Source organism: Quercus lobata, chromosome 6 (assembly GCF_001633185.2).
Source record: "Quercus lobata isolate SW786 chromosome 6, ValleyOak3.0 Primary Assembly, whole genome shotgun sequence".
NCBI lineage: Eukaryota > Viridiplantae > Streptophyta > Magnoliopsida > Fagales > Fagaceae > Quercus > Quercus lobata.
The window spans coordinates 20,781,777-20,809,708 of record NC_044909.1 but is presented as its reverse complement, the minus strand read 5'-3'; the positions used below and the strand labels follow the sequence as shown (position 1 = coordinate 20,809,708).

General features: G+C 36.7%; 2 protein-coding genes across 2 annotated transcripts; one reads left to right on the top strand and one right to left on the bottom strand.

Annotated features, from left to right (window-relative positions):
- Positions 1 to 3,141: 3,141 nt before the first annotated feature.
- Positions 3,142 to 6,468, top strand: LOC115994695 (60S ribosomal protein L23). The gene is made up of 4 exons (XM_031118927.1): positions 3,142 to 3,235; positions 3,967 to 4,251; positions 5,995 to 6,036; positions 6,176 to 6,468. The coding sequence occupies exons 1-4, from the start codon at positions 3,223 to 3,225 to the stop codon at positions 6,256 to 6,258; spliced, it is 423 nt and encodes a 140-aa protein (XP_030974787.1). The 5' UTR covers positions 3,142 to 3,222; the 3' UTR covers positions 6,259 to 6,468.
- Positions 6,469 to 16,384: 9,916 nt separating this feature from the next.
- Positions 16,385 to 25,851, bottom strand: LOC115949961 (peroxygenase). The gene is made up of 8 exons (XM_031067219.1): positions 25,791 to 25,851; positions 25,550 to 25,678; positions 20,176 to 20,325; positions 19,979 to 20,033; positions 18,854 to 18,908; positions 17,875 to 17,969; positions 16,631 to 16,756; positions 16,385 to 16,538 (listed from the first exon to the last, which is right to left on the bottom strand). The coding sequence occupies exons 1-8, from the start codon at positions 25,849 to 25,851 to the stop codon at positions 16,385 to 16,387; spliced, it is 825 nt and encodes a 274-aa protein (XP_030923079.1).
- Between the last annotated feature and the right edge of the window lie 2,081 nt (positions 25,852 to 27,932).

The following is a 27,932-nucleotide window of genomic DNA, read 5'->3' as shown; positions in this document are numbered from 1 at the left end:
ACTTTTACAAACTGAAAATTTCGATTTCGATTGGCCGGATAAAAAAAAAACCAACCAAACCAAATTGGTTACAGCCCTATTACTTACCCACCAACTTTGAAGCTGAAACTTTAGTGTTAAGTGTTTGATTTCTTCTTTGGAGAGAGATATAGATTTGGTGAGAGAGGAAGGTATAGCTAGACCAAGAACAAGCAAAGAGGAGTAAAGAAAGAAGAACAAAGGAAAAAGGAACAAAGAAACAAAGAAAATGGAAGTTTGGTGCAACAAAGAGATAAGGGAGAAGGGGTGGTGGGGCATATCTCTTGCTAGGAGAAATAGGGTTGATGACTCACCCTTACATCTTTTCAAAATTATACTAACCACCCTCCCAAAAGTTTTATTTTCTAGAAAGGCCCAACTAATAAGATAATTCTGCATATATATATATATATATTCTTTATAAACTTACTCCTATAACATTAAAAGAGTCTATTTCTTCTATAACATCAAAATATCAATGCACTTAAGGTAATTAAGATAATAATTAGTATATAAATCTATAAAATTAATCATGCAAATAGGCTGGGATGTTACATAAGGTGTATATTAGTTTGTAGTGTCTGAGTATGTGACATGAGTTTGTCATTCATAAACTCATTTTTAGCTTTGCAAGGTTTTGGGTATGAACGCGTGTTGTTACCCTCTCTTTTTTTGGTTTCCTTATTGCTTTATAAGGTTTACCTTTGAGTGGATATTAGTCTCCCTTTTTCAAATGGGGGTTTCGCTACAGCATTACTTCATCAACTTCCTTATTACTTTGCAAGGTTGTCTTTGAAGAGGTACCCATCTAGCTTTCCTTACATTCTTGAGAGCATAACGACCTCTCATGTAGGTGTCTTTCTTTAATAGTGTTCCATGGGCTCCATTATCACCTTGTAAGATTTGCCGTTTGAATAAAATGTTTCATATACTCTTGAAGTATGTGCATTTTTTAAGGAAAAAAAAAATGAAACAAGAATGTATAATGCCAGCGCCGGTATGAACCTTCGAATATAAGAGAGCTTCTCTATGAAGGACTTCAAATCTTTGACCAATGTTGGAGGTTTCATTGTGACTATGACCTTCACTTTCAAGGGGTTAACATCAATTCCCCTTTGATGAATAAGGAATTCTAGAAATTTTCTGGTTGTCATTTCGAAGGTGCACTTCAAAGGATTCATACGAAACATATAACGACGAGACCTCTCAAAAACTTTTCACAGGAGTTCCACATGACTTTCTCTAGTTTTAGATTTTATGACTACATTATCAACATAGTCCTTAAGTTCCTGATGCATCATGTCGTGGAAAATGGTAGTCATAGCTCTTTGAGATGTAGCACCCGCATTCTTAAATCCAAATGGCATCATGATATAATATAAATTCCTAATAGGAGCACGAAATGCATTATTTGTTGTGTCTCTGGGTGTGATTTTGATTTGATTGTAACCGCTAAAACCATCTTTGAAGGAGAACATCTCAAGACAACATCTTATTTTTCCATTATTTTTCTTTATGGGAACTATATTTGAGAGCCATTGTGGTTGTTCATTAGGCTTGATAAATCCCACTACTAACAACTTTTTAACCTTTTGAACTATTTCAGCTTCAATGTCGAGGTGAAATTGTAGAATAAGCCTAAAACACCCCTTGGGTTTGCTAGATTTGTTTGTTTGTGGAGAGTTAAGCCCAAAATTCATGATGTGTAGTAAAAAAAGGCTAAGAGCAATTGCATTACTCTAAAATACAAAAGTGCAAAAATTTACACAATATATCATAAAAAACATACATATTAGACCTTGTATAACTTTGTAAATATCCAAACTTGCTACAAGTAACGTGTATATATACACGGTTACTGTAACTTTCTATCTATTACTTTAATATTATCCTTTTTATTATATTAAGTTATTAAAACCCATTTGGCTCTTTTTTTCTCTCTCCTCTAACCTGAAATCAACACCTCTTCTCCTTTTTTCATTCCTGAACTCAAGACTACTTTTCTCCCTCTTCGTTTTGCCTCTCTTCCATATCAGCTCTTTCATTTTCTTCACCACGGACAAGAATGTGATCGACTTCGGGGTCTGTGAGAAAAACGTGGTTCCCTTTTGTAGGTTGATGATGAATATTTATACAAAAATTTGGGAGATGCTTGTGATTAGTTTTTTTAGTTGGAAGAAAGACTTTGAACCTCTTAGGTGCTACTTTTATTATTTGGTTTATTTTGCTTTATGTTTAGGAAAGAATTTGGTTGCTTTTTATATAATTTTGGAAACAAAGTTGTTTGCTTTAGGTTGCTATTACTTCTGGTCGTTGTAGGCTTTTGGAAACTACATTTGAGTGGCTGAGTGAGCTAGTTTATTAAGTTTTTAGAGTTAGTTATGCTTTTGTGTGGAAAATGGAGCTGGGATGAAAATTAGGGGCACAATTAGCTAGAGTATGGAACCTTTCTAGGGTGGAAATTTCGGGTATTGGACTTCCTTCGTGGGCCCTAGGTGCCTCTAGTAAAAGGTTTGACAAAAATTAACTCAAATCCTCCAAACCACTCTTACTCAATTTCCCCAACTATTTGTATGAGCTTGGGCCATGTGACAAAACGAATAAAATAGATAAGATACATGGATTGAGCCCGTTAAGCAATTGGGCTTAGTTGTCTTGTAGAAGCATAAAATTTGTCGCGAAAATGACTATTAACAATGGTTAACTTCCCTTTCTTCTCATCATCAATACAGTAAAAATTATCCAACCGAAACAAGTTACTAGCCCTTAAAACATCATCAACAAGAATCTCAAATACCAAATCAAACCCAAAAGAACATAAAAAAATAAACCCATAATTTCACAGTAGTTGAGTTAAAAGTTTTATATGGTGGTTTTTTTCTGACTCATCATTGACGTCAATTTGTTATCCACCGCTAACAATCTTTCACATCTATCAGCTGCCTCTTATGGGAGGATGCTAAGATAGCCCAGGCCCAATTAAAATTTGAGCCCAGTAAATAATACTACTAAATCAGCGTTTTGGGCATACTCGGCATTGGGCCCCAGACATCCAAGCCCATAGTACCAATCTGTAATTACGTAAAGAGATCATGGAGCGTATGGTAATTTCACACACCCAACCAAAGCAAAAACCCTAGACAGCGACCTCTATAAATACCCCAAAACCCTAATCGCATTCTCAGTTTTCCTTCCGCAGCAAAAATGTCGAAGCGAGGTGAGTTCTTCATTCGTCTCTCTTTACCTTCGTTTTCTTGCTCTGTCAAAATTAATATTTCTGTATGATTTTCTGTTTGGTTACCGAGAAAGCTCAACGAAAACTAGAGAAATCTTTTTTGCTTTTTGTCTTTTCCTGCCATAATAGATATAATCGATTGATATGTGACTATGAAATACAAGTAGTTGGATCGGTTTTGAGCTTATTCTCAATCAATTAGCTTAGGAAATATGATATGAGATTCGAGTTTTACACCCTTTTTTTCTGTTATTTACCTTCGTTTTCTTAGCTACCAAACAGAGTGTAACGTGAAGTTTATATTGTTTGATATTTATATACATTTACCATATTTGAGGTTACGGATCTGTTTGTTACTGGAGAAATCCTACGAAAACAAATCGGAAACTTAGGTTTATTACTATTATTATTATTTTATTTCATTTCCTCTACTCTTTTAGAAAGGTATCAGATAATTATTGAAATTGTTACCTATTAAAAAAATTAGTTATTGAAATTGTTGATTTTGTTCGAATACTATGGTGGATGCTTAGAAATGTGGAATCTAATTAGGAACAAATATAGGAATTACACTTGTAATTTAGGGTTTTCTAATTTTTGGCAACAAATGCAATGGAAAACTGTTTGAAGTCGGAAGTTTTCTCATTATGAATTGAAATGAAATTGTGGATTATAATGAAATGCTGGGTGTTTTTTTGTATGGGTTGATTTAGGACGTGGAGGGTCTGCTGGTAACAAATTCAGGATGTCACTGGGTCTGCCAGTGGCTGCAACAGTCAACTGTGCTGATAACACTGGGGCAAAGAACCTGTACATCATTTCCGTGAAGGGAATCAAGGGTCGCTTGAACAGGTTACCATCTGCTTGTGTTGGTGACATGGTGATGGCCACTGTCAAGAAAGGGAAGCCTGATCTCAGGAAGAAGGTGTTGCCTGCAGTCATTGTGAGGCAGCGCAAGCCATGGCGCCGAAAGGATGGGGTCTTCATGTACTTTGAAGGTAGTTATTGTTGCTTTGATGTTTTTATTTTGTTCTTGTGATTGATTGCTTTTGTGATTTCTACTATATACTGTTAGCAACGATTTGGTGATCATTTGATTGCTGTGGGAATATTTGGCTGCGTCAACTGGAAAATCTTGAGTCTTAATTGTATTTTCTGCATTTTTGTTTTGTTGAATTGCGTTTTTTTAATATTTGTCCAAATGCATTATATAGAGCTTTTTATAATTACATTACAAAGACATTGGTGTGGTGTCAATTTTTGTTCCACTTCTAGTTCCTTGACATGAGGTTTTGTAGCCATTTTAATTTGTGCCTGGAAGGTCATTGTTTTTCACATTAGGCTTCATAGTAAATTTTTCTTCTTCCTAGTCTATCATTATAACGCTAATTTTACACCTTCAATACAAACAGTTTAGAAGGATTTAAAATAAAAGCATTCACTTTTGTTGCTTGCTCCCAAAAGAAAAGGAAGGATGCTGATTAATTAGTGTCCTTATATGTACACATTTCCCTGCTTAGAGAGTTTGGTGTGCCTACTGCAATAGGATTTCTGCTACTAGATACATAGTTGCTCTGCTGCCATATATCTTGCTTGGTTAATAAGCTGGTGATGTGGTGTAGAGACTTATGTTCTTAGGGTTTCTCTACATCTCCCATACCCAGTTATATTGGTATTACCAACCTTACCCCATTCCTGGATGGTAAACCTTTTTTGCTTTAACCATCCCTGTCAAGGTTGGGATATTATTTATTTTTCTTATTCCCACTATTAGGTTTAGGGGTTGGCTTCCTTTTGTTTCTTTAAATTCTTGTAAGGGCAAAGATAAAAGTAACATGATGCTATTCTTTTAAAATAATCTGAATGGACTGTTTATTAACATAGTATTGTTGTGAAAAAAATGGTTCACTGTACTATTTTGAAAGCTTCAACTGCTCTCAGTTTGGTAGCGAGTATGCTTTATTTGTGATCACCAGACATAAGTCAGGTATCCTCCTCAACTTTTTATGGATGATACAGTTACAAGTCTGGGAAATGGACCGTGTCAATCGTTACAGATGTGCTATTGTTTTTGAGCTCACATCTGCTCCATTTGAACTCTACATCTGGCTCTATAAGCATGTAATTTACTAATTTTGTACTTTGATGTTCATTGAATATGTTGATGGTTATTGAATTCTGATATTATTACCAAGCTAAGCAGAAATTTGTCCTATTTTGTTTCATAATTTTTGTAATAGAGACTAAAGAGTTGTAATCTTGCCAGAAATAGTCAAGTAGCTTCCTTAACATACGATGGGAGATGCAGTTACAATTCTGGGAAACTGATTGTGTCCATCGTTACAGATGTTGATGCTTTTAATGCTTGCATCTGCTCCATGTGGGCCCTACATGTAATTGCAATAAGTTACTAATTTTATAGCGCTGCAATTTTTTTGGTATTAAGCTGTTGAATCAATTAGTCTGGTCATGTCCAAAAGACCTTGTATGCTTGTCTGAAGAAAATAGATTTTTGTGCTGGCACAAGCATTATGTGGAACTTTAATCTATCTTTTCCTGACTTTATTTGTTATGAGGTATTGTTTATTGTTAGAAGAACTTGCTTGTATGAAATTTCTTATTTATTAGATGATTGTTGGGTTCTGATGGTATAGGCAAGAGAAATAGATTAAATATTTATAATCTAAATTGGTTCTTGGGATACATGGTGTCTAACTTGATACTGAATTTTATCTTTGCAGATAATGCTGGGGTAATCGTGAATCCCAAGGGAGAGATGAAAGGTACGGCTAGACTTATTTAATTTACCAATTATTGTTTAGTGTTAAAATTGGAGCTTCTGTTTTTGGGTTCTGTGGGTTGCGATAGTTGCGTTTGTTTAATTTAGGTTTGATTGGTCTGACTGGTTTATTTGTTTTTTAGGATCTGCTATTACTGGTCCTATTGGGAAGGAATGTGCGGATCTTTGGCCAAGGATTGCAAGTGCTGCCAATGCCATTGTTTAAGGGTTCTAAGTCACTATCGGTGATATCCTCATTTTTGAACTGATGGTCTTTATGTTTTGGTAGAAGTAGAGCATATGAATTTTGCTGGATTTTGTTATATTGGTTTTGGATATTTGGATATTTGTATAAACCGCATGTGGTTAATGTTTGGATTATGGTATTATACTTTTAACATTTTCGAGTTCCTATGAGTTCCTATGACTTTTGCTAGCTTCCGTTTTTAAAATCATTGGTTCTTTCTCTCTCTTTTCCTTTTATATAGGTCCTTTTAGATGGTTTACAATTTTTATTTTGCTTTGGAAGCCTGAGGTACGGCTTCTTTTTGCATGAAACAAATTCACAGTGAATGTGCCATGTGTCAAATATCCAGTGAATAAGATTCTGTTCTTAACAAAAGCGTCAAATTTCATTTTCCTCTATTCTGTAACAAGCATATCTGAAGTCTTAACTTGTGAGTTCAACTTAAAAGGCGTGTTTAGAGCAAGTGATGAAATCTTATCATTTAGATGAAAGCTTCAAGAGGGTTTGATTTGGTACAATTTACTTGGCTGCTGTTACTACACTTTTTTGTTAGGTCAATCATGTAGAGGTACTCAAATTGGATCAGTGATCGACTTATAGGTTACTGCACTAATAGTTTTTGTTGTAATGCTAATTGGTTACTGCCAATTATGATGCACGCACTCAAAAAATGTAGGACCTTTCTCATTGTTACAGAAACTCTAAAGACACAATGGTATCTCCAATGAATAGCCCCTTTGGATGAAAAATGTATCTTTTTCACCATTCCAAGTGTATGTGACAAATGTATGCATGTTGAGTAGGTTACAAATTTACAATTATACCATATTTGGCTTTTTTATTAAGACAAAAATTGATTTTTCGGTATAAATGCTGATGTCCTCTCCCTTATTGCCCTGCGGTAATGATTTCTTTGGCATTACTCTGTGCTTAGGTTGAATGAGTTAAGTGTCTAATTCCTTTATTTATTTATTATTGGAAAAATTATACTTTGTCCATTTGTGTTTTGCCCTTGACCTATCTGCGGTTTAAAAAAAGTGACACTTTACTCACTTGTCGTCCTATCTGTTAACATTTTGTCGTCCACCCATGCCCCTGCCATTAGAATCCTAGAGAAACAAACCAGCATTAAAGAATAATACTTGCTGGAAAAAATGCACCCTTCCAACTACACATTTTTAAATGCATACATAGGATCACAAGTGATTTCTTTTATCTTTTAATATTTCAAGACATTTATTTTTTTGAGAAAATATTTCAAAGACATTAATACTTTAGGAAGATGGCAATCGGCAACATAAAATTGAATAAAGAAGATCCAGATCAATAAAGTACCTTTTGGAAGAAAACAAAATACGGTAGTCCCTAGTCAGGACAGAATTTTATTGCAAATTAAGGAATCCATCTTGGTAGAAATATCAAAGATTAAGAGAAGGTATTAAATCAGGCTTTATTGAATAATAAAGAAATTGGCTTTGGTGTCATCATCGTGGTTTTGCTTTTCATACATTATTCAAAGACTCTAAAAAATCCACCTGGAAACCATTTCAATTTCTGGTATTTAATAGGAGACCAAACTCAAATACACAAATATGAATCTTTCAAAGATTAACCAAACCATTCTCTCAAGAAAACACAAAGAGCTTAACCAAACCAACCAACCGTAATTTTTATTCTCTCTATGAATTGATAAGAAAGAAACAAGTGAAATCATCTGAAGATTACCATCAATTTTTGCAATTTCAAAAAAAAAAATTAAAAAATTAAAACCCTAGGTTAGAGAACGTATTTGGAATTTATCTCAAGAGGGGAAATCTTCAAAATCCTTCACGGGGGTTTTGATCATAATGGTAATCAAAATTGATGAATTTCACATGTTGATCTTGATGGAGTGGATCAAAATTGAAGAGAGAGGGGGAAGGGGTGGCCTTGATTTTTTTTCTTTCTATTATGTTTTTAAGTTAAATGGTGTTAGGGTAATGGCAAGACCATAGGTGGACAATAGACTGTTAACTAATAGGACCACAGATAGGTAAAATGCCATTTTTTAAACTATAGGTGAGTAAAGTGTTTTTCGTACAAATTACAGGTGGGCAAAGTGTAATTTACTTTTTACCATAATTAAAAACGACGAGTTGTTAACATTTATATTTACAAGCAGAAATAAAATTTTCACAACCTAATACTTCATTTACGTTGTTGGAAAAACCTGTCTGAAAACTAAAAAAATTGTTATCATTCGTCAAGATTTAACCCTTAGAATCCTTGCATGATTTTCATGTGTTTCCTATCTTTTAGGATAAAAAAATGTTTTAAATAAAAAAAATTATCTTTACTCAACAGAAAATTCTATTAAAAATATAATTTACTTTAAAAGATTTTCCCCTAAAACAAATATGATTTACTTCTAAAAGATTTTCGACTAAACTAAAACTTCTGATCATGGTTTTTTAATGAAGTTTGTGATATGTCTTTGTGTCAGAATTCTTTTTTTCTCTCTCTTGTGTGTGTCTATTTCAAAAAAAAAAAAAAAAAAATTAAAACTTCTAGAAAGACAGCACTATCTCACCCGAACATATTTCCAGTTCAATCTCAGTTGTAAAACTTTTTAGAAAACATTACTGTCTCACCAAAAAAATATTTCTCGCTCATTTTCAAGTTGTTACTAAACATAGGAGGGTGACAGTCATAACACCGCAATATGATAGGAGGTCAACCATATAAATAATAAGGTTTGACTTGGGTCTAGTGATATTAAGTGTATGTCTAATGGATTGTGCACTAGAGCTTTGCAGAGAAGGTTATTATCGGGCCCTGGCTGAAATTAGAGAATTATTTGCCGTTACAGCATGGGCTATATGGTATTGGCGAAACAAAGAATGGGCCAATGAAGGTGAAGCTATTCCTCCAAATATAGATACATGGGCGTTGAACTGTTTGGTAGATTTCCAATCCGTAAGAAACAAATCCCCAACAAGATATTAAAAATGTTTGTTCTCAAATAATATTATCACCAAAATTACCAATTCCAAATAGCAATCACACACAAGAATATAAATATTTACTTAAATCCCAATCTCTTTAAAGGGGAAAATCTTGGTACAAACTCTCAATAATTTCACTATTATCAAGTTAATATATATATATATATATATATATATATATATTGTGGGGCCAGAGGATTTGTGACCTTGACCCACTTTACATTGGGATCCAAAACCCGAGCCGAGGAGGGAAATAGCCGAGGACCTATAGTGAAAGTCCAAGTAGCCTTGAGACATGGCCGAGGACGACTCTATCCTCGGCATCCCCAAGGCACTCCTAAAAGAAAGGGCTAGAACGGCATAGGAACAGTTTTGGAAAGATCCGAACACATCCGCGTTGATAGATAAAGGAGCCCTGGATAATATGGCGACAAAGGACAAGGGAAAGACTGCCATTACTGCAATTAAATACTCTGCGCCAGATAGAGCAATGCTTTTTAGTTTTTACAACCAGCCCCAACCACTTTGGGTATGGGCTAATGGGACAAGTATCAGCTCTGGAAAGTTGAACCTACACGTGGACATTGGAAGAGGGGTAAAGGCTAATATAAAATGAGAAGTAAGAGTCCAGAAAATGGGGCTGGGAAAAAAGGCCAAGAACCAGAGCCTCCCAGACCGTATCGAGGAGAAAGACTCTTCAAGCGAACATGGTTTGATTCTGTATGAACACTATGACTAACCACCGTTCGGTGACCAAAGTCTAGCCTTTTAAACCCACGCTCTACAAATTATATTGTTTGGGCCTTTTAACGTGCGAACCCAACATCATTTTGGGGTCGTTACAAATTGAGTCCTTACAATTGGCGCTGTCTGTGGGAAGGCTTGTGCGTTGGCACAGGCGGTGGGTTGAGAAAATCCCTCCACCACTTCCAACGGCCCGTTGTTGTGCCCTAACCTAAAGTTCCACTAGGGGCTGCGCTTCGAAGCACCAGTGGCATAGGCAGTTCTTGGGGCCTCCAACGTCAGATCAACGTCCCACACCTTGGCCGAGGGGCTGGTCCCCCCAAACCTAAAGAAAATATCTAAGTTTTGGACAGAACTAACGTATTGTATGGTCCTCGGACTCAAACCTATGGGGAAACCAACTACTTAAAGAAAATATCTAAGTTTTGGATAGAACCAAGGTATTGTATGGTCCTTGGACTCAAACCTATGGGGAAACCAACTACTTAAAGAAAATATCTAAGTTTTGGACAGAACCAAGGTATTGTATGGTCCTCAGACTCAAACCTATGGGAAAACCAACTACTTAAAGAAAATATCTAGGTTTTGGACAGAACCAAGGTATTGTATGGTCCTCGAACTCAAACCTATGGGGAAATTAATCATTAAAAAATGGATTAAATCTCAGACGGAATGGAAATCCTGACCTGTTCTCGGATCCCCGGCTCTAAGGAAACTAACGTAAACGAATATTTAGGCCTGGTACAGTCATATCTCGGTCCTCGGACCGGATGCCAAAAATGGTCAGGGCCGTGAATGTTGTTAGGAATGTGGTAAAGCATCCTAGTACATAGCGACCATCTCGAATAGTTCATTTTGAGTTACCCGTCCTCGGATGATCGCCTCATATGCAATACAGAACGCTCAACTGTTATCTCGGTTAGTCTTATATGTATAACCTTTTTCAGGCCGGCATTATTGTGCCTGTTAGTCTCAATAAGTTCAAAATAATAACCTTTTGTTAACAAGGGGTTCAGTCCTAAGTATTGTTCAGGAAAAAAAAAAAAAATATATATATATATATATATATATAGCACATCCATTCACAATATAGTTATTGCCGAAAAGAAAGAATGTTTAGACTAAGATAAAGTCATCTTTTATTAATATCAAGAAATAGTACAGCATACAATGAAGGGCTTAAGTAAGCCTATACCAGAAACTAATTACAAAGGCAGAAAGAGAAAGCAAAAAAATGAAAAAGGTACAAGGGAACGAAAAATCCTTCAAAATTCTGCTCTTGTGGTGACTAGTCGTGTCAGGGTGACCACTTTTGACGAAAGGGGAGGGCTGTCTTGAGTCTCCGTCTCCCTTGCCCTGACCGCGCTATCTTGAGTCTTGGAGAGACCCAATGCTTCTGGAAAGGGTGTGATCCCTTCACTCCCACTTTTGCCTCAAACATGTCACTCACTAAGGCTTGAATTGCACTGGTAATGAAAGCTTTGAACGCAGCTGGAAGGGTCTGTATGTAAAGGAAGTGACCTCCTGCCTTGCTTCTTATACGAAAGGCAAGTCTAGTGGCATTTAATTTGTACAGATTTCCAAGAAAAGCTATAAACGAGATAATTCCCACTCAACTCCCAACGTCGTCTACAACCATTGGATGGGGGTCGCCTCGTAAAAGGAATTTATTAAAAACGCGCCTCGTACACTAAAACGGCAGAGGCACGACGTGAGTAACATTAAAGGAATGTCTCATGACCGGGAGCGTTTTCCAGGCAAACTAAAAGACACCGATATTAATGAAGGGTGAAGTTGGGCAAGCCATGATGTAGACCTAACATCACCAAAACCCTCCTCCCTGACCAAGAGGTCGGGCAGCAGGATTTTGAGGGGCTATTGTGGGGCCAGAGGATTTGTGACCCTGACCCACTTTACATTGGGGTCCAAAACCCGAGCTGAGGAGGGAAATAGCCGAGGACCTATAGTGAAAGTCCAAGTAGCCTTGAGACATGGCCGAGGACGACTCTATCCTCGGCATCCCCAAGGCACTCCTAAAAGAAAGGGCTAGAACGGCATAGGAACAGTTTTGGAAAGATCCGAACACATCCGCGTTGATAGATAAAGGAGCCTTGGATAATATGGCAACAAAGGACAAGGGAAAGACTGCCATTACTGCAATTAAATACTCTGCGCCAGACAGAGCAATACTTTTCAGCTTTTACAACCACCCCCAACCACTTTGGGTATGGGCTGATGGGACAAATATCAGTCCTGGAAAGTTGAACCTACACGTGGACGTTGGAAGAGGGGTAAAGGCTAATATAAAAGGAGAAGTAAGAGTCCAGAAAAGGGGGCTGGGAAAAAAGGCCAAGAACCAGAGCCTCCCAGACCGTATCGAGGAGAAAGACTCCTCGAGTGAACATGGTTTGATTCTGTATGAACACCATGACTAACCACCGTTCGGTGACCAAAACTTAGCCTTTCAAGCCCACGCTCTACAAATTATATTGTTTGGGTCTTTTAACGTGCGAACCCAACATCATTTTGGGGTCGTTACAAATTGAGTCCTTACATATATATATAATAATAATAATAATAGGTGAAGTTGAGAGAAACTCAAATTTGAATTCTAAATTAGAGTTTCAATTTTGTGCCATATGTTCTAAATTATTTATTTTTAAAGAGTTTTATTTCCTAATTTTAGAATCAAATATGAGACCACATCATAAATATTCATACAAGTGAGTTATTAAGTACAAAAACCAAAAAATCTAGAATAAATGAATTGCAAAAAAAAAGTACTTCACAATAATTTTTTTTTTTAAATGGACAATTTACATTTTATATCTAATAATATCCTTACAAAATTTTTTAAAGAGTTAACAAAATATAAAAATGACTATCAATAGTATTTAAATTACATATATATGAATTATGTAAGGACTGAATTTGGATTAGACCCAGTATGGGATTGGGTTTAAGCCCAACAAGCCCAAACAATGAATTTATAGAGCGTAGATGAAATAACTAATTCTACTCTAAAAGATGGACCATAAAAGTTGCTGAATTAAGGTTGTTAAGCACAAGTAAAGTAAGAAATTCTGACCTCGGCACAGCTTGAGAAACTTATCTTATAATAACTTGATGATGAAACAAGAACCCATGATGTTATTGCCTAGATTTTCTGATTTTTTCTTGATCACCCTTTTAGGTCACCTTTCCGTGCTATATATTATAATCATGGTGTTATCTCTACCATACACGTGTAGGTTGGATTCTAGGAGCTCTTTTTTGTCCCATTCAACACCTCCCAGAACCATCAAATAGTAGCTGTAAGGCTGCTTGGTCACTGTTCAGGTATCACCTTCACATTAATGCGGCTAAAGAGTTAGTTGGGAGGCATTTAATATGGAGGTAGCAGTTTTTGAAGATATTTGTTGCCTCCCTCTACTTACCCCTTGTCCAACGTCTAACTCCTAGTTGTGATGTAACTTTGAAGAAAGTCTAGGATAATATGACACTCTTACTGACCTTGGATCCTTGTTCCTGAGATGGCTTTTCTCCTTAGATGTGTGTTGGACTTACCTTGTACTATTTTTATTTCTCTCTTTATACCATTCCCATTATAACTTCATTTGGCCATTCTCGGATTAGTTAATGTCCTCAGATTAGGCCGTAGGCCCAATCCGTACAGCCTTAATAATACCTCCTGACTAATTAGCCCCCACAAATTATATTATGCATCTTATTGTATATTTTTAAGTGTATCCATGCATATGCATGAGGTTACAAGCTAGCTATAATAATTTTCAAGTTTATGTCTAACTTGAGATTCACCATGTACAATAATAAATCCTTTAGTGTATGTCTAACGACTAAAGAGAATCTCATTGTTTTCTTTGCTCTCACACACACTAAATATTTCTTTCAAAGGTGGCAAGACTTTTTTTTTTTTTTTTTTCGTGCACAGTTCTCTCTCTCTCTCTTGGCTGTCTTTCTCTCTTTGTAGCACCCTTTTGCTGCTCTTTTGCAACTCTCCTTGGATGCGTTTTCTCTTCGTCTTTCTACACTATTCAACATCAAACAAAGCCTCACAAATTCTCCTTGATTCATGTGCTTGTTGTCTCTCTCCTTGTGTTACATTCAAAGTGAAAATCCATTTTTTTCTCTCTTGGTTTTACGCTCTATTTTCTCTCTCTCCATAGAGAGGACCCTTGGGCCAAAGCCATCAAATTTTTTGTAGCATTGTCTATCTATAAGACTCTTTTCCTATTCCCTTTTGAACAATTAATTCATTACTTCTTTAATAAGAAACAGTCTTTTCTTCCATATCAAGAATAGTCTTTCTTTCCACACCAAGATAACCCAAATTAGTTTTTCTTTCTTTTCAACTAGGAAACCCAATGGGCTTTCCAAGTCACAATTAGAATTTGAGGCAATTTTCCCCAAAAAAGGAAAAGAAAAAAAAGAGTGAAAATGCAAGGCACCTCCCCAAGGTTGGTACAGAATCAATGTGGATGGAGCTCTCTTTAAGGAGTCTTGATGGGGTGACATTGGAGTAGTAATTAGAGATTAGAATGGGGATGTAATGGCTACTCTCTCAGAAGTAGTTCCCAACGTCTATAATGTGGATTCCCAACCAGGGCCGGCCCAAGGCCCCTACCACAAAAAATATTTACCCTTTACAAAAAAGGCCCCCATCCCATTGTAAAAGGCCCAAAATTTTATAAAAAATATGAATTTTTTTCAAATTGTTGTGCACTTTTTATTATTAGTAATGTTATGGATATTACAAATTTTACTATAGATTTACAAATTGATATGTTACCAATCACAAAAAAGTATATTAAATATTCATTAATTACATTATTGAAGTTCATCAATCATTGATTCACTGTTATTATCACATTATATTGTGAATATTTTGTAATGCCTTTAACATTTTCCCCTAATAGTTTGAAACTTTAATATTTGTAAACTAATCTACTACAAAGTCACACATCAATTAATATCATAGATTATAAATTAGATTGTAAATGTAATTAATTATGTATCGTTATCTATTCAAGATAAATTAATTTCCTTTTTAATTTTTTATCTTTTTGTTAAATTAATTTTTCAATTGTGATATTCAATTCTTTATATGAAATTAACCTTAGGTTTAGTTAGTATTATTCATTAAATTATGTATTTAATACATCAAATTAACCTCAATTTGATTTGTAGGTGCTCAAGAATTTTTTGCCTTTGGCTTTGGCTTTGGCTTTGGCTTGATTGTCTTGCCTTGGCGTGAATTCTTGTTGTCCCACATTGGAAAGATCTCTTTCCTCATTCTAGCTTATAAGGGATGAGCCAATTAGAAAGAGTACCACTAGTTTGGTTACTCCTGGAGGCGGGAATGACTTAACCATGTATGAACAACATGAAATACCCACTGCCTGGTGACCAAGGTCTAGCCTTTCAAACCCACGCTCTACAAATGATATTGTTTGGGCCTTTTTACGTGCGAACCCAACACTGTTACAGTTCGTTACAAATCGTGTCCTTACATGATTAATATTAAATAATTTTATTTAATTAATATTTATATATAAAATGCCTCGCATAATTTTCCATCTTAGGCCCCAAATTAGGTTGGGCCAGCCCTATTCCCAACAGCTGTTATGTGGACACCTTTGAAGCTTTGAAGCTTTGGCAGTGAGAAGAGGTGTGCGCTTTGCAGCTGATACTTGCTTTCACAATGTAATAGTGGAGCGACTTGTTGGGAATTATAAATGCTCTTCAGAAATCTAGTACAGACCTATCTCCAATCGGGTCATTGATTGAAACAAACGTAGAAACAACTTCGTTGGGGGCGATGGTCTTTTACGCACATAAGGCAAGAAGCAAACCAGGCTACCCATAAACTAGCATGTCATGCCCTCTATTGAATCCGAAATGATATAATTGATATCGCTAGAAGTAACTCGTCCATTCATTTTTGAGATTGTTAGTCATGACATTTTATAGTTTGCTCTCTGCTCTGTTTTTTCAGCTGGTTCTTGAGCTGGTTCTCTTCTTGGATTGTACTAAAATGTTCTGTTTCTTAAAAAAAAAAAAAAAAAAGAAAAGAAAAGAAAAAGAAAATATAGTGCTCTTTCTAGGCAGATGTATAAAGATAGTAAAACATCAGCATGCGCTTATCAATGGTTCTAACTTATAATTCAGCCTGCGATGTTCGGACCTATGTTCAAGGAAAAAACCATGTCTCAGATTATTGCAACCCCATATACAAACAGCAGAATGCACTAATCAAAGAAAATACCGTCTCCCAGATTATTACAACCCCGAAAGGCAAAATATAACTTCATTTGGTGCAATTACAAACAGCTTCCACGTACATCAGTTATATGACTTCAGCTCATCTTTTCCAAGCTGCCTGTATGCATCTTGGCACAGTACTCAAACAGACTGCCATCGAAACAGCGTCTCACGGCTTCTTTAGACAGCATACCATCCTCATCCCTGGCCAGTGCATACAAATTTCCCCACTCTATCTTTGTTGCAATCCTGTAAGCCATACACCAAAACATTGTAGAGGGTAAGAATCACATAGAAGCAACCATTTGAGTTGGAGATAAGAGAGTTTTATAGATAACAACCATCCAAAGAGGTCCAATGCAACTCGATTCCCCTCTGTCATGTCCCATATCTCTCCAAGCGTGAGCTTGTCTGGCACTGTATGAGCATATTTGCTAAATATGTTTTCAAGATTCATAGGCACATACCTGCAATTTTGTGCCAAAGAAAAAAAAAAAAAAATCAAAATCATGGAATACATTAAAGCTTTGAGGTTTCCATTAGAAATATCAACTTGACTAAAAATTGGCAAGAGCTTGTAGCTCAACTGGTTAGTACCTCTTGATATATCAATGAGGTCTAGGGTTTCAATCCCCCCTCTCTTGTTGTAACTATCAAATTAAAAAAAAAAAAAAATCATTCCAGAATTTTCTTATGCATGGGATGTATATGATGTCTTTCAAAAAATTATCTAATCTTATACAATGGATGTATATAATATGCTCAGGAATACATTAAAGCTTTGACGTAGTGATATCAATTTGACAAAATATACTATATAAGGATGTTTAAGCATCATATGTATAATGTCTTATAATTTAATCCTATGCAATGATTGTATATAATGTGCCGAATTAAGATGCATAAAAATCATGGAATACATTAAAGCTTTGAGGTTTCCATTAGAATATCTTTAAGATGTATTTTTTGTCATAGTTTATGGTTCTACAATGTTTATCATGCAAGGGGCATCTAAAAATTATATCATGCAATGGATGCATATTAAGGGTTTATTTGAGATCTGTTTATTTTGTTGAAATTGAAAACTTTTTGTTAAAAGTAATTAACTGAAATAGTACAGTTAGACCCATGAATAGTACCAAAAATAAGCTGAATAGTAAAATAAGTTTTTTTTTTTTATAATAAATTTGGAGCTAAAAGGCCACTAAGTGTCACTAAAAAAAAATTATCTTATGCAATGAATGTATATATATAACACTATCTTATGCTGTATATTCATATAATGTTATGCAATGAGCAAAACTTTGGTAAAGTTTTGTTACTTTAGGTTCCCTAATTAATGTGTTATCTTTGTTCTTGCACTTTAGGTTCCTTAATTAATGTGTTTTCTTCTTAAAGGAAAATCTAAAACAGGCATACAAGTTTGATCCATATGCTATATGCTTGCCTAGGATCCACATCCATGAACTCCAACGGATAACTCATTTAACCACCACACAACCACCCCCCCCCCCCCCCCCCCCCCATGTGAACTCCATTTGATAGCTTGCTATAGCATATATCAACCCCAATATGATGTCATTACCTTCCTTCTGTGTCGTAGGTTCCTGAGTCACTCCCGTACTTGGCTTTGTGAATGTTGTAGATGTGTATAGGAAAGAAAGGAGAAGGGATCCACCCCTGCATAATATAACATTGCAAGATAAGTTCCATCTGGCCCTTACATAGTTGCATGTGTTTAGGCACTGTTTATTTCGATGTAAAATATTTTCAAATTCATTTAAAATATTTTATAGGTAAAACATTTCCAATAAATAAAATATTTTCAGGTATTAAGTGTGACATATTAAAATTTTCAAGCACAACCCACCAAATCTCAACCATCAAAGAAGCAACTTGTGCTGGAGGGAGGCATGGTGATCAAACCATTGTCAGGCTAACCATTGTCATGCTGTCGGATCGACAACACAAGTGATTTTTCTATCTTCTTTGACAACCTGGCCAAGCAGATCTGACAATCTCTTTGTCAACGCTGGCGGTTCGAGTGCCAACACCCATGGTCAAAGCAGCAACACTAGCTACTAGAACGACACCTCTAGCGACTAGACCTTGGACAATGGCTGCCGCTCTAGTGACTGGACCATTGGACCAGTGACCTAGCCATTACGTGGGGAAAATGGGCACTATGTGTTTTTTGTAAAATGTTGTAACAAGTTTTTATAAAACTTTTTATAAATGTTTTTTATGGTTAAAGAAAAATATTTTACAAGTATGATCATATTTTACATGCAAACAAACACCAGAAAATGGTAAAATATTTTGCAAAAAATATTTGACTTCAAACAATGTATAATTTATTGGCGATAATTTAATTTGGTTATAATTTATGACCTCAAGCAATGCCAATTTCTTTTCTTATTTTTAGTAAAAAGCAATGACAATTTCAATTTTTTTTTTTATTTAAATTTTGTTTGAAAGGCAACCATAGGGCTTTTTGGACGCACAAATTAACGCTAACATCTTTTTGGTAAAGTAAATTCCAACAGCAAGAACATGTGACTTACCGGTAGGGTAGGATAACTGAACATTCCATTGATAAGAGCATCCACAGCAGTGGAGCTAAATTTTTTAGCAATTTAGCTCCACCAAAAGTTACTTTATCTATTTTACCTACACACATGCTGCAGTAGTGGATCTATTTTAGCTTTCAACACAATAAAATAATATTTCTACTACAATAAAATAATATATCACCACCACCACACAGCACAAACATCCTCCACCACCCCCACACAGCACAAACATCCTCCACCACCACCACCGGCCACCAGTCCATAGCAGGAAAGAAGGAAAAAAAAAAAAAAACACCAACCCAAATCGAACCCACAAATCCACAACCACCACCACCACTGGCCACCAGTCCACAGCAGAAAAAAAAAAAAAAAAAAAAAAAAAAAAAAACCCAACCTAAATCAAACCCACAAATCCACAACCACCATCACCACCTCCACCACCACCGTCCACCAGTCCATAGCAAGAAAAAAAAAAAAAAAAAAAAAAAAAACCTAAATTGAACCCACAGCCACAAATCACAAATCGGACCCAGCCATCACAAATTGAACCCACGCTGGTATGACCCACCACCAGCAAAACAACCCACCACCACCACTATCTCCACCGTGACTCCTGAAATCCAGCAACCCAAACGCCAAAATCCACCAAACCCAAATCCAGCTACCCAAACGTCGAAACCACACACCGATCTCAACCCCGATACCAACGCACACCGGAGCACAACCACGACCTAGCGGCGGAGTGGAGGTGGGGGAAGCCACTTCGATCCATGAGGCCGGAGCACAACCATGACCCAGCGGCCGGAGCACAACGTTGAGAGAGTGAGGTTGAGAGAGATACCGGAGTTGAGAGAGTTGATTGAGAGTGAATGAGAGAGAGAGGGGCACAGTGAGAGTGAATGAGAGAGAGAGAGAGAGAGAGAGAGAGAGAGAGAGAGGCGTTTTTTTAATAAAAAGCTGGAATAAAATAATTTTTTTTTTTTAGCTCTAATGAACAGTGCACATCTATAGATAGATGTGCACTGTTCATGTGGAGCTAAAAAAAAAGGATATAGCTCCACTGCTGGAGCACCATTTTAGCAGCAGTGTAGCTATATTATAGCAATATAGCTACACTGCTGCAAATGCTCAATGAGAGATGCAAACACATTAAAGCCAATTGCACGTAGTCCTTGTAGAAAGGGAGAGAGAAGAAAGCCAAAAAAAAAGTGAAAAGTTTGTCAGATTTGAACGGTATAGCGGACTACAAGGATGCTTAATAATGGTTATGCAATGACAAAAATCAGGCTGCTGTGGCATATGAAATTTATTACTAGTATAAGTCTCCCATGGATAAACAATTCCATTGTCGTCTATGTCGAAAAATGCTGCATGCTGCTGAAGAACACTCATGTTATAATGTCTATGCCCAGGCGTGCCAGTTGGATGGTATATATCAGGAGCAACCAATGCTTTGGGTAGATCTGTTGTTTTTTTTTTTTTTTTTTTCATGTGCAACATAGATAAGGATTGTGAGCAATAAGATACACTATTCAAGTACTTCAATATATACAATATTGGTAGTACCCCAATTTAGTAAAATCATATATCATAGGAGGCACCTGTGCATGCACCAACATTAACTTAATTTTCATCTTCAAAATAAGATTATTAATTTGATTAATTAAGAGTTCATTTCTACTTAGAACAGGTAAACAAGTTGTGAATTGTAATTCAAATTATAAGGACATGAATTGAACATATATAATATCAATTATTGGAAATGACTCCGAATTGTTAACGTGTATAATGTTGTGGGCTTTAGGCCCAACTAGATTACTTGTATAGCAGATATTTTTGTACTACACTCTTACTTATACTGCACTCATATGCCACCTATATAAAGACATTCATGTATATTCTTTCATTTGAGAAATACAATACTATTGCATTCAATATTTCTAACATGGTATCAGAACTATTGCTCTAATTTTTTGTGTTTTGCAATCTTGTCTTTGTCGGTAATTTCCGCTGTCTCAACTTCTCCGGTCAGTAAGCCTTTCTAGAGCCTCTCCTGACTGCTAGTCGTTGTCAGAGGCCTCAGGGTTGAGTCTTCGCAGCAGAAGCTCAATCTTCGCCGCCAAGACCACTGTCATCGTCGGATTTGTCGTTTTTGACCTCTGACTAAGACATAAATCATATAAGCGTGTAGGTCGTCAAACGATCTACCCAACCAAGCCGGACCGGTCACCATCAGACGTCCCACGCGCCCTCACGCGTTGGAACAGTTTTGGTGAGTTCTGCCACGTGCTTCACGCACTGCCGTACAACTGCAGGCACCCTCACGCGCTCTCACGCGCCTGTTGACATCATTGCTGACATCATTATGCCACGTCAGCCCTAGTTGTGTCATCCGCTGACGTCTTCTCTGCCACGTCACGCTGATGTCAGCAGCTCGCATCATTGCTGACGTCATCTCAGCTTGACTTTGACCTCAAGCAATTGACTCTTTTAAGCGCTGACTTTGACTTCTGCAAGGTTGACTTTTTGCAATCCAGGTGCTCCTTACCCAGTTTTTTGCGTAGATTTTATTTTTGCAGTCAATTTTTGCATATTTTGCTTCTAAATGGAGAATAAGGACAGGTCTTCTTCTGGTTGCCATAATCGTCGCCGACAATCCAGCAAACGTTTTTGCAATTTTTGCAAATGTTTTGGCTACGATATTGAGACTTGCTATCATTGCAACAAATTAGTTGTTTCAATTTCTGTTGCTACTATTGCTAATACTGAGAGTGTCCAACCAATGACTCCCGTCTCTGCACAGTCTAAGTCTTCAGGTCGCACTTTCACAATGTCCACAGATGACCTTAAAAACATCATCGCCAATGTCATTCGTATGGTTGGTAATGCATCTTATTCCTTTTCTCTCTCAGCTTTATCAGGTATGTCTCCTTCCTCTTGGCTTATGGATTCCACTTGTTGCAATCACATGACTCCTCACTCGTCCTTATTTTCTGAACTTAAACTTGCACGACACCCTCTTAATATTCGTACAGCAAATGGTTCCACAATGTCTGGTCATAATATAGGTTTTGTTTTGACCTCTAATCTCTCGGTTCCTGGAGTCTTTAATATTCCTGGCCTTTCTTACAATTTATTTTCTGTGGGATAATTAGCTGAGTTGGGTTATCACATTATATTTTATTATTCTGGGTGTATTGTGCAGGATCCGAGGACGGGACAGGAGTTTGGGACCGGTCCTAGAGTTGGGTGTATGTTTCCCGTGGACAACCTTCGTCTTCCACTTGTTGCTCATATTTCTGTTGCTGCAGCTACTACAGTTTCTTCAATTCCTTCCCCTGCACTTTGGCATGCTCGACTTGGTCATGCATCTTCCTCTCGGGTACAACAATTGGCTTCTAGAGGTTTGTTAGGTTCAGTGTCTAGCGAAAATTTTGATTATGTCTCATGTTAGTTAGGAAAACAACCAGTTTTGCCTTTCAATACTAGTGAATCAATATCCATTGATATCTCTGGCCTTATTCATTCTAATGTTTGGGGGGCCTTTCTCTGTCTTTAGTATTGGTGGGTCTTGATATTTTGTTGTCTTTGTTGATGATTACTCTCGCTATAGCTGGATTTTTAATATGAAACATCGTTATGAATTATTGCAAGTATATTCTAATTTTGCAAAAATGGTTGAAACTCAGTTTTCCAAACGCATCAAATTTTTTCGATCTGATAATGCTTTTGAATACTCTCAATATACTTTCCAAGTTGTTTTGCATTCCTATGGCACTGTTCATCAACTAATTTGTCCAGGTACTTCTCAGCAAAATGGTAGAGCCAAACGAAAAATTCGTCATATTCTTGACACTGTTCGTGCTCTCCTTCTCTCTGCCAAAGTTCCTGCTCCTTTTTGGGGCGAAGCTGCTCTTCATGCTATTAATCGCATTCCAAGTGCTGTTATCCAAAATCAAACTTCATATGAGCGCCTTTTTAGGTCACCTCCAGACTATCACCACCTTCGTTCCTTCGGATTTGCTTGTTTCGTTCTTCTTCAGCCACATGAGCATAACAAACTTGAGCCTCAGTCAAGGCTTTGTTGTTTCTTGGCTATGGCAAAACTCAAAAGGGATATTGGTGTTATGATCCTGTCTCTCATCTTCTTCGTATCTCCTGCAATGTTGTCTTTTGGGAACATCGCCTCTTTGTCAAGCTCTCTCACTTCCGTGCCTCCCTATTTTCCTCCTGTCTTAGATCTTTTTCCAGATGAGGCACATATTCCTTCTGTAGCTACTCCTGATCCTCTTGTAGCTGCTCCTGATTCTCCTGTAGACTTCTCTATCCAACCTCCCGATATCATTGATCCCTTTCCTAATTCACCCTTTAATGAATAGGTGGAAGATAAACAGGTTGAAGACGAGCTACCTAACCCTAACCCTGAGCTTGGGTCCTTTGCTCCTGCTCTATCTGAAAATCTTACATAAGACATTCCACCTAGTCACTTAACTCGGGTAAGGTCCATTCCTGCACATTTACTTGACTATCATTGTTATACTGCCCTTGCTATACTACACGAGCCTCACACCTATCGTGAGGCTTCCACTGACCCTTTATGGCAGACTGCAATGAAAGAGGAACTTGATGCATTATCTAAAAACCATACTTGGGATTTGGTGACACTCCTTCCTGGGAAATCTGTGGTTGGTTGTAAGTAGATCTACAAGATTAAGACTCGCTTTTATGGGTCCATTGAGCGCTACAAAACTTGTCTCGTTGCAAAAGATTTTACACAGGAGTATGGGATTGATTATGAAGAGACCTTTGCTCCAATTGCTCGTACCTCATCTGTTCGTGCCCTCTTAGCTGTTGCTGCCGCCAGTAAATGGAACCTTTTTCAGATGGATATCAAAAATGCATTCCTAAATAGGGATTTAAGTGAAGAAGTTTATATGCAACCTCCTCCTGGTCTCTCTGTTGACTCCAACAAGGTTTATCACCTTTGACGAGCACTTTATAGCCTTAAATAAGCTCAATGAGCTTGGTTTGTCAAATTCAGCTCTACCATCTCTCGCTTGGGTTACATGGCCAGTCATTATGATTCTACCTTATTTCTTCGTCGCACTGACAAATGCACTATTTTACTTCTCCTATATGTGGATGATATGATCATAACTGGTGATGACCTCAATGGTATTCAAGAACTTAAGGATTTTCTCAGTTAGCAATTTGAGATGAAAGATCTTGGACATCTCAGCTATTTCTTGGGTCTTGAAATCACTCATTCTACAGATGGACTTTATATTACTCAAGCCAAGTATGCCTTTGAACTCTTGTCTCGAGCTGGACTCACTGATAGCAAGACTGTTGACACTCTAGTTGAGCTTAATGCGCATCTGACTCCCTCAGGGGGGAAACCATTGTCTAATCCCTTTCTTTACAGACGTTTGGTTGGCAGCCTAGTTTATCTTACTGTCACTCGTCCAGACATTTCCTATGCTGTTCACTAGGTGAGCTAGTATCTGTCTACTCCACGATCGACTCACTATGCTGCTGTTCTGCGTATTCTTCGATATCTAAAAGGCACTCTCTTCCATGGTCTTTTCTACTCTGCTCAGTATACTCTTGTTCTCCGTGCATTTTCTGATGCTAATTGGCAGGAGATCCCACTGGTCGTAGGTCCACCACTGGTTATTACTTTCTTCTTGATTCTTCTCTAATTTCTTGGCGAAGTAAGAAATAAACTCATGTGGCCCGCTTCAGTACTGAAGCAGAATATCGTGCCCTTGCTGATACCACATCTGAGCTCTTTTGGCTACAATGGTTTCTTAAAGACTTAGGTGTGTCTACATCCTTTGTCACTCCTCTTTATTGTGACAACCAGAGTGCCATTCATATTGCTCACAATGATGTCTTCCATGAACGGATTAAACACATCAAGATTGATTGTCATTTTATCCGTTATCATCCTGTCCATGGTACTCTCAAACTGATCTCAGTCTTCTCTAAAGATCAACTTGCAGATATCTTCACCAAGTCACATCCTAAAGGACGCCTTCGTACTTTGGTTGACAACCTCAAGTTGGTCTCACATCCACCTTGAGTTTGAGGGGGCTATTAACGTGTATAATGTTGTGGGCTTTAGGCCAAACTAGATTACTTGTATAGCACACATTCTTGTACTACACTCTTACTTGTACTGCACTCATATGCCTCCTATATAAAAGCACTCATGTTTATTCTTTCATTTGAGAAATACAATACTATTGCATTTAGTATTTCTAACACGAATGTTTAATTAATTAGACTCTCCAGAATCAAAATTTACTCTGAAAAATAACGAAAAAGAAAATTCTCTACAAAATTGAAAAATGTGCAACAAAAAATATAATCGGGAACCACTCAAATCAATACTTGAAAGTTTAAACAAAAACTGAGCCTTTTATGGGGATGAATAAAATATAATATCCATAGAGTGGTGATAGTTATATGTGTGCATGACACGATTTTCCCATTACATAATTATTACATAATTATAACTGAAAAACGTATTTTCAAAACATGATTTTGTAGTAGTGTTTAGCTACACAATATTTAACTAGCTATATGAAACAATGATTAACGATATACATAAGCCACCGTTTCATTTTGTTGTGAAGGAAGACTAAAAATGATAGTAATAAGAACGAAAATCAGACAACTTACATGGCTTTGGAAGAGAAACTTCCAAGTCATCCCAAACCTCTCTCTCATAAGTCACTGGTGCATAACAAGCCTCTGTTGCCAATGCTTCTCTCTCCATCAAAGCAGCTATTCCTCTCTCTCTCTCTCTCTCTCTTTAACTCTTTAATTTTTTGTAAGGTTTCTGCTCAATCTTCTTCCTTGTGGCTTGTGCTCTAATGGAGTAGCATTACATATAAACAGATTTTGGTGTAGGAGAGACAACCGCAAACAAGCATGGCCTCACCTATATATTTGCGTGGCAAGTATGCAAACCACCAGCTCATCGATGTAAAGAGACTGTTGTGGCAACTTTCAGTAGTGCATGCATAAGTTTTGTAACCCTTGTCTAACATTTGGCTTCTCACTTCTTTTCTTATGTAATATGGTTCCCTTTAATTAATTACTACTTTTTATTCTCAGCACTACGGGGTTGCAAATTGTGTCAACAATTTAGTATTATTTACTTTTCACTTTTATTTTAAAACTGCCCTACAATAAAAACTAGTTTTTGAACATGCGCGTGACACATATATATTGATTATACAATTGTGGTGTGATGAAAAAATTATTTTATCCACAAATGCATAATAATACTCATCACACTCCTAGGTTTTTTTTTATGATAAGAAAATGTTATAATTCCTGTTGAGGGGAAAATTTTTGATGTTCCCAAATAGAATATGGGGTAGCCAAGCCAAAACTCAACGATGGGCCCTTGAAATAAAGCCTAAAGGCTTTCGGTGTCGTGTAAGCTCGCCCAAGCAAGAGATGGAGGCTGCACCCTAACAAGAAGACAACAATAAAGCACAATAAAAACATTACTGTTGTTAGTTTGTTATATTATTAGTCATTTTACAGCATCATAGTTCAAAACAATCCTCTAATGGTACAGTATTATCTTCAACAGTAGGGTAATTTCAGGTTAATAAGTGTGTTTACATGGTAAAAATCATATGTTTTCTTTATTATTATTAAGTCAATATAAGGGAAAACTTCCATAGTTTCCAAAACATTATGACCTTCATCATAATAATACTAAACAAGGATTAAATGCTTTATAGTTACAAATACAAGAGGAAAAATAGGATGGAATGAAAGGAGAGAGAGATCCCAGCTCAGTGTAGCAAGTATTAAACTAAGATTTTGATGAGTATGTGTGCATAAGACATGAATGAGGTAATGTGGGCTGTTCTGAGTGAGTGGGATGAGATTAACACTGAGGTTAAGGCTTTAGTGAGTAGTGGGCTAAAGGGGGATGAGTGGTGAGCTTAAAGAGAGCTAAACCACAAGTAAAGTGGCAAATAAATCAAGAGTTTTAGAGGGGGTAGCTGCCTATGACTAATTGGGAGACATTTATAAGCTATGATTGTGTAAAGGAGAGAAAAGAATATCTAAGGTTAGATGAGTGTGGGCTGAAGGGGGATGAGTGGTGAGCTTAAGGAGAGCTAAACCACAATTAAAATGGCAAATAAATCAAGAGTTTCAGAGGGGGTAGCTATCTGTGACTAATTGGGAGACATTTATAAGCTATGATTGTGTAAAGGAGAGAAAAGAATATCTGAGGATAGATGAGTGTGGGCTGAAGGGGATGAGTAGTGAGATTAAAGAGAGCTAAACCACCAGTAAAATGACAAATAGATCAAGAATTTCAGAGGAAGTCTCTAGTTGTACTTTGGTTAGGGATGAACAAGGGCTGGTTGCCCCCTTTCAAGCCTCATGTTGGGGACCTTTTTGGGCTGGAACTTTACTCCATTTCAACACTTTTAGTTGGGCCACATGGCCCTTTTTTTGCTTGGGCTTGTTCCCTACTCCATGAGATTCTTGGGCCTACAAAATGGGCATTAAAGCATGCTTTGCTATAGGTTTTTTACTCCTCGTGGGTTTTAGTTGTTAGTGAAAATAAAATGAATCCATAAGTTTTAATAAATATTTATGATAGATTTTGGGTATTAATTTCCATGGGTTTTAAATAACAACTTGTATAGTTTCTCATAATTTTTGCTATGGATTACTTTGTAAATGATAATGACCTCCAATATTTTTTCTTGAGAATAATATTTACCATGGGTTTTAAATAAATATGGTAACAACAACTATAATGGAATAATGTGATGTTCTCATGAGTTTCCAAATAAATAATCATAATGGACATGTAGGATGAATAATTACCATGAGTTTTTGTAATAAATATTATGAATGTTGTGGTGTAAGATAGATAGTGAACATGAGTTTATAATATGAAATAAATAAATGTTATGGGTCTAATAATCATAACTTTTCATGGGCTTTTATAAGATGATCGCCATGGGTTTTGAGAGTAGATAATTCATAAATTTCATGAGCTTGTAATATTATAGTAATGGGT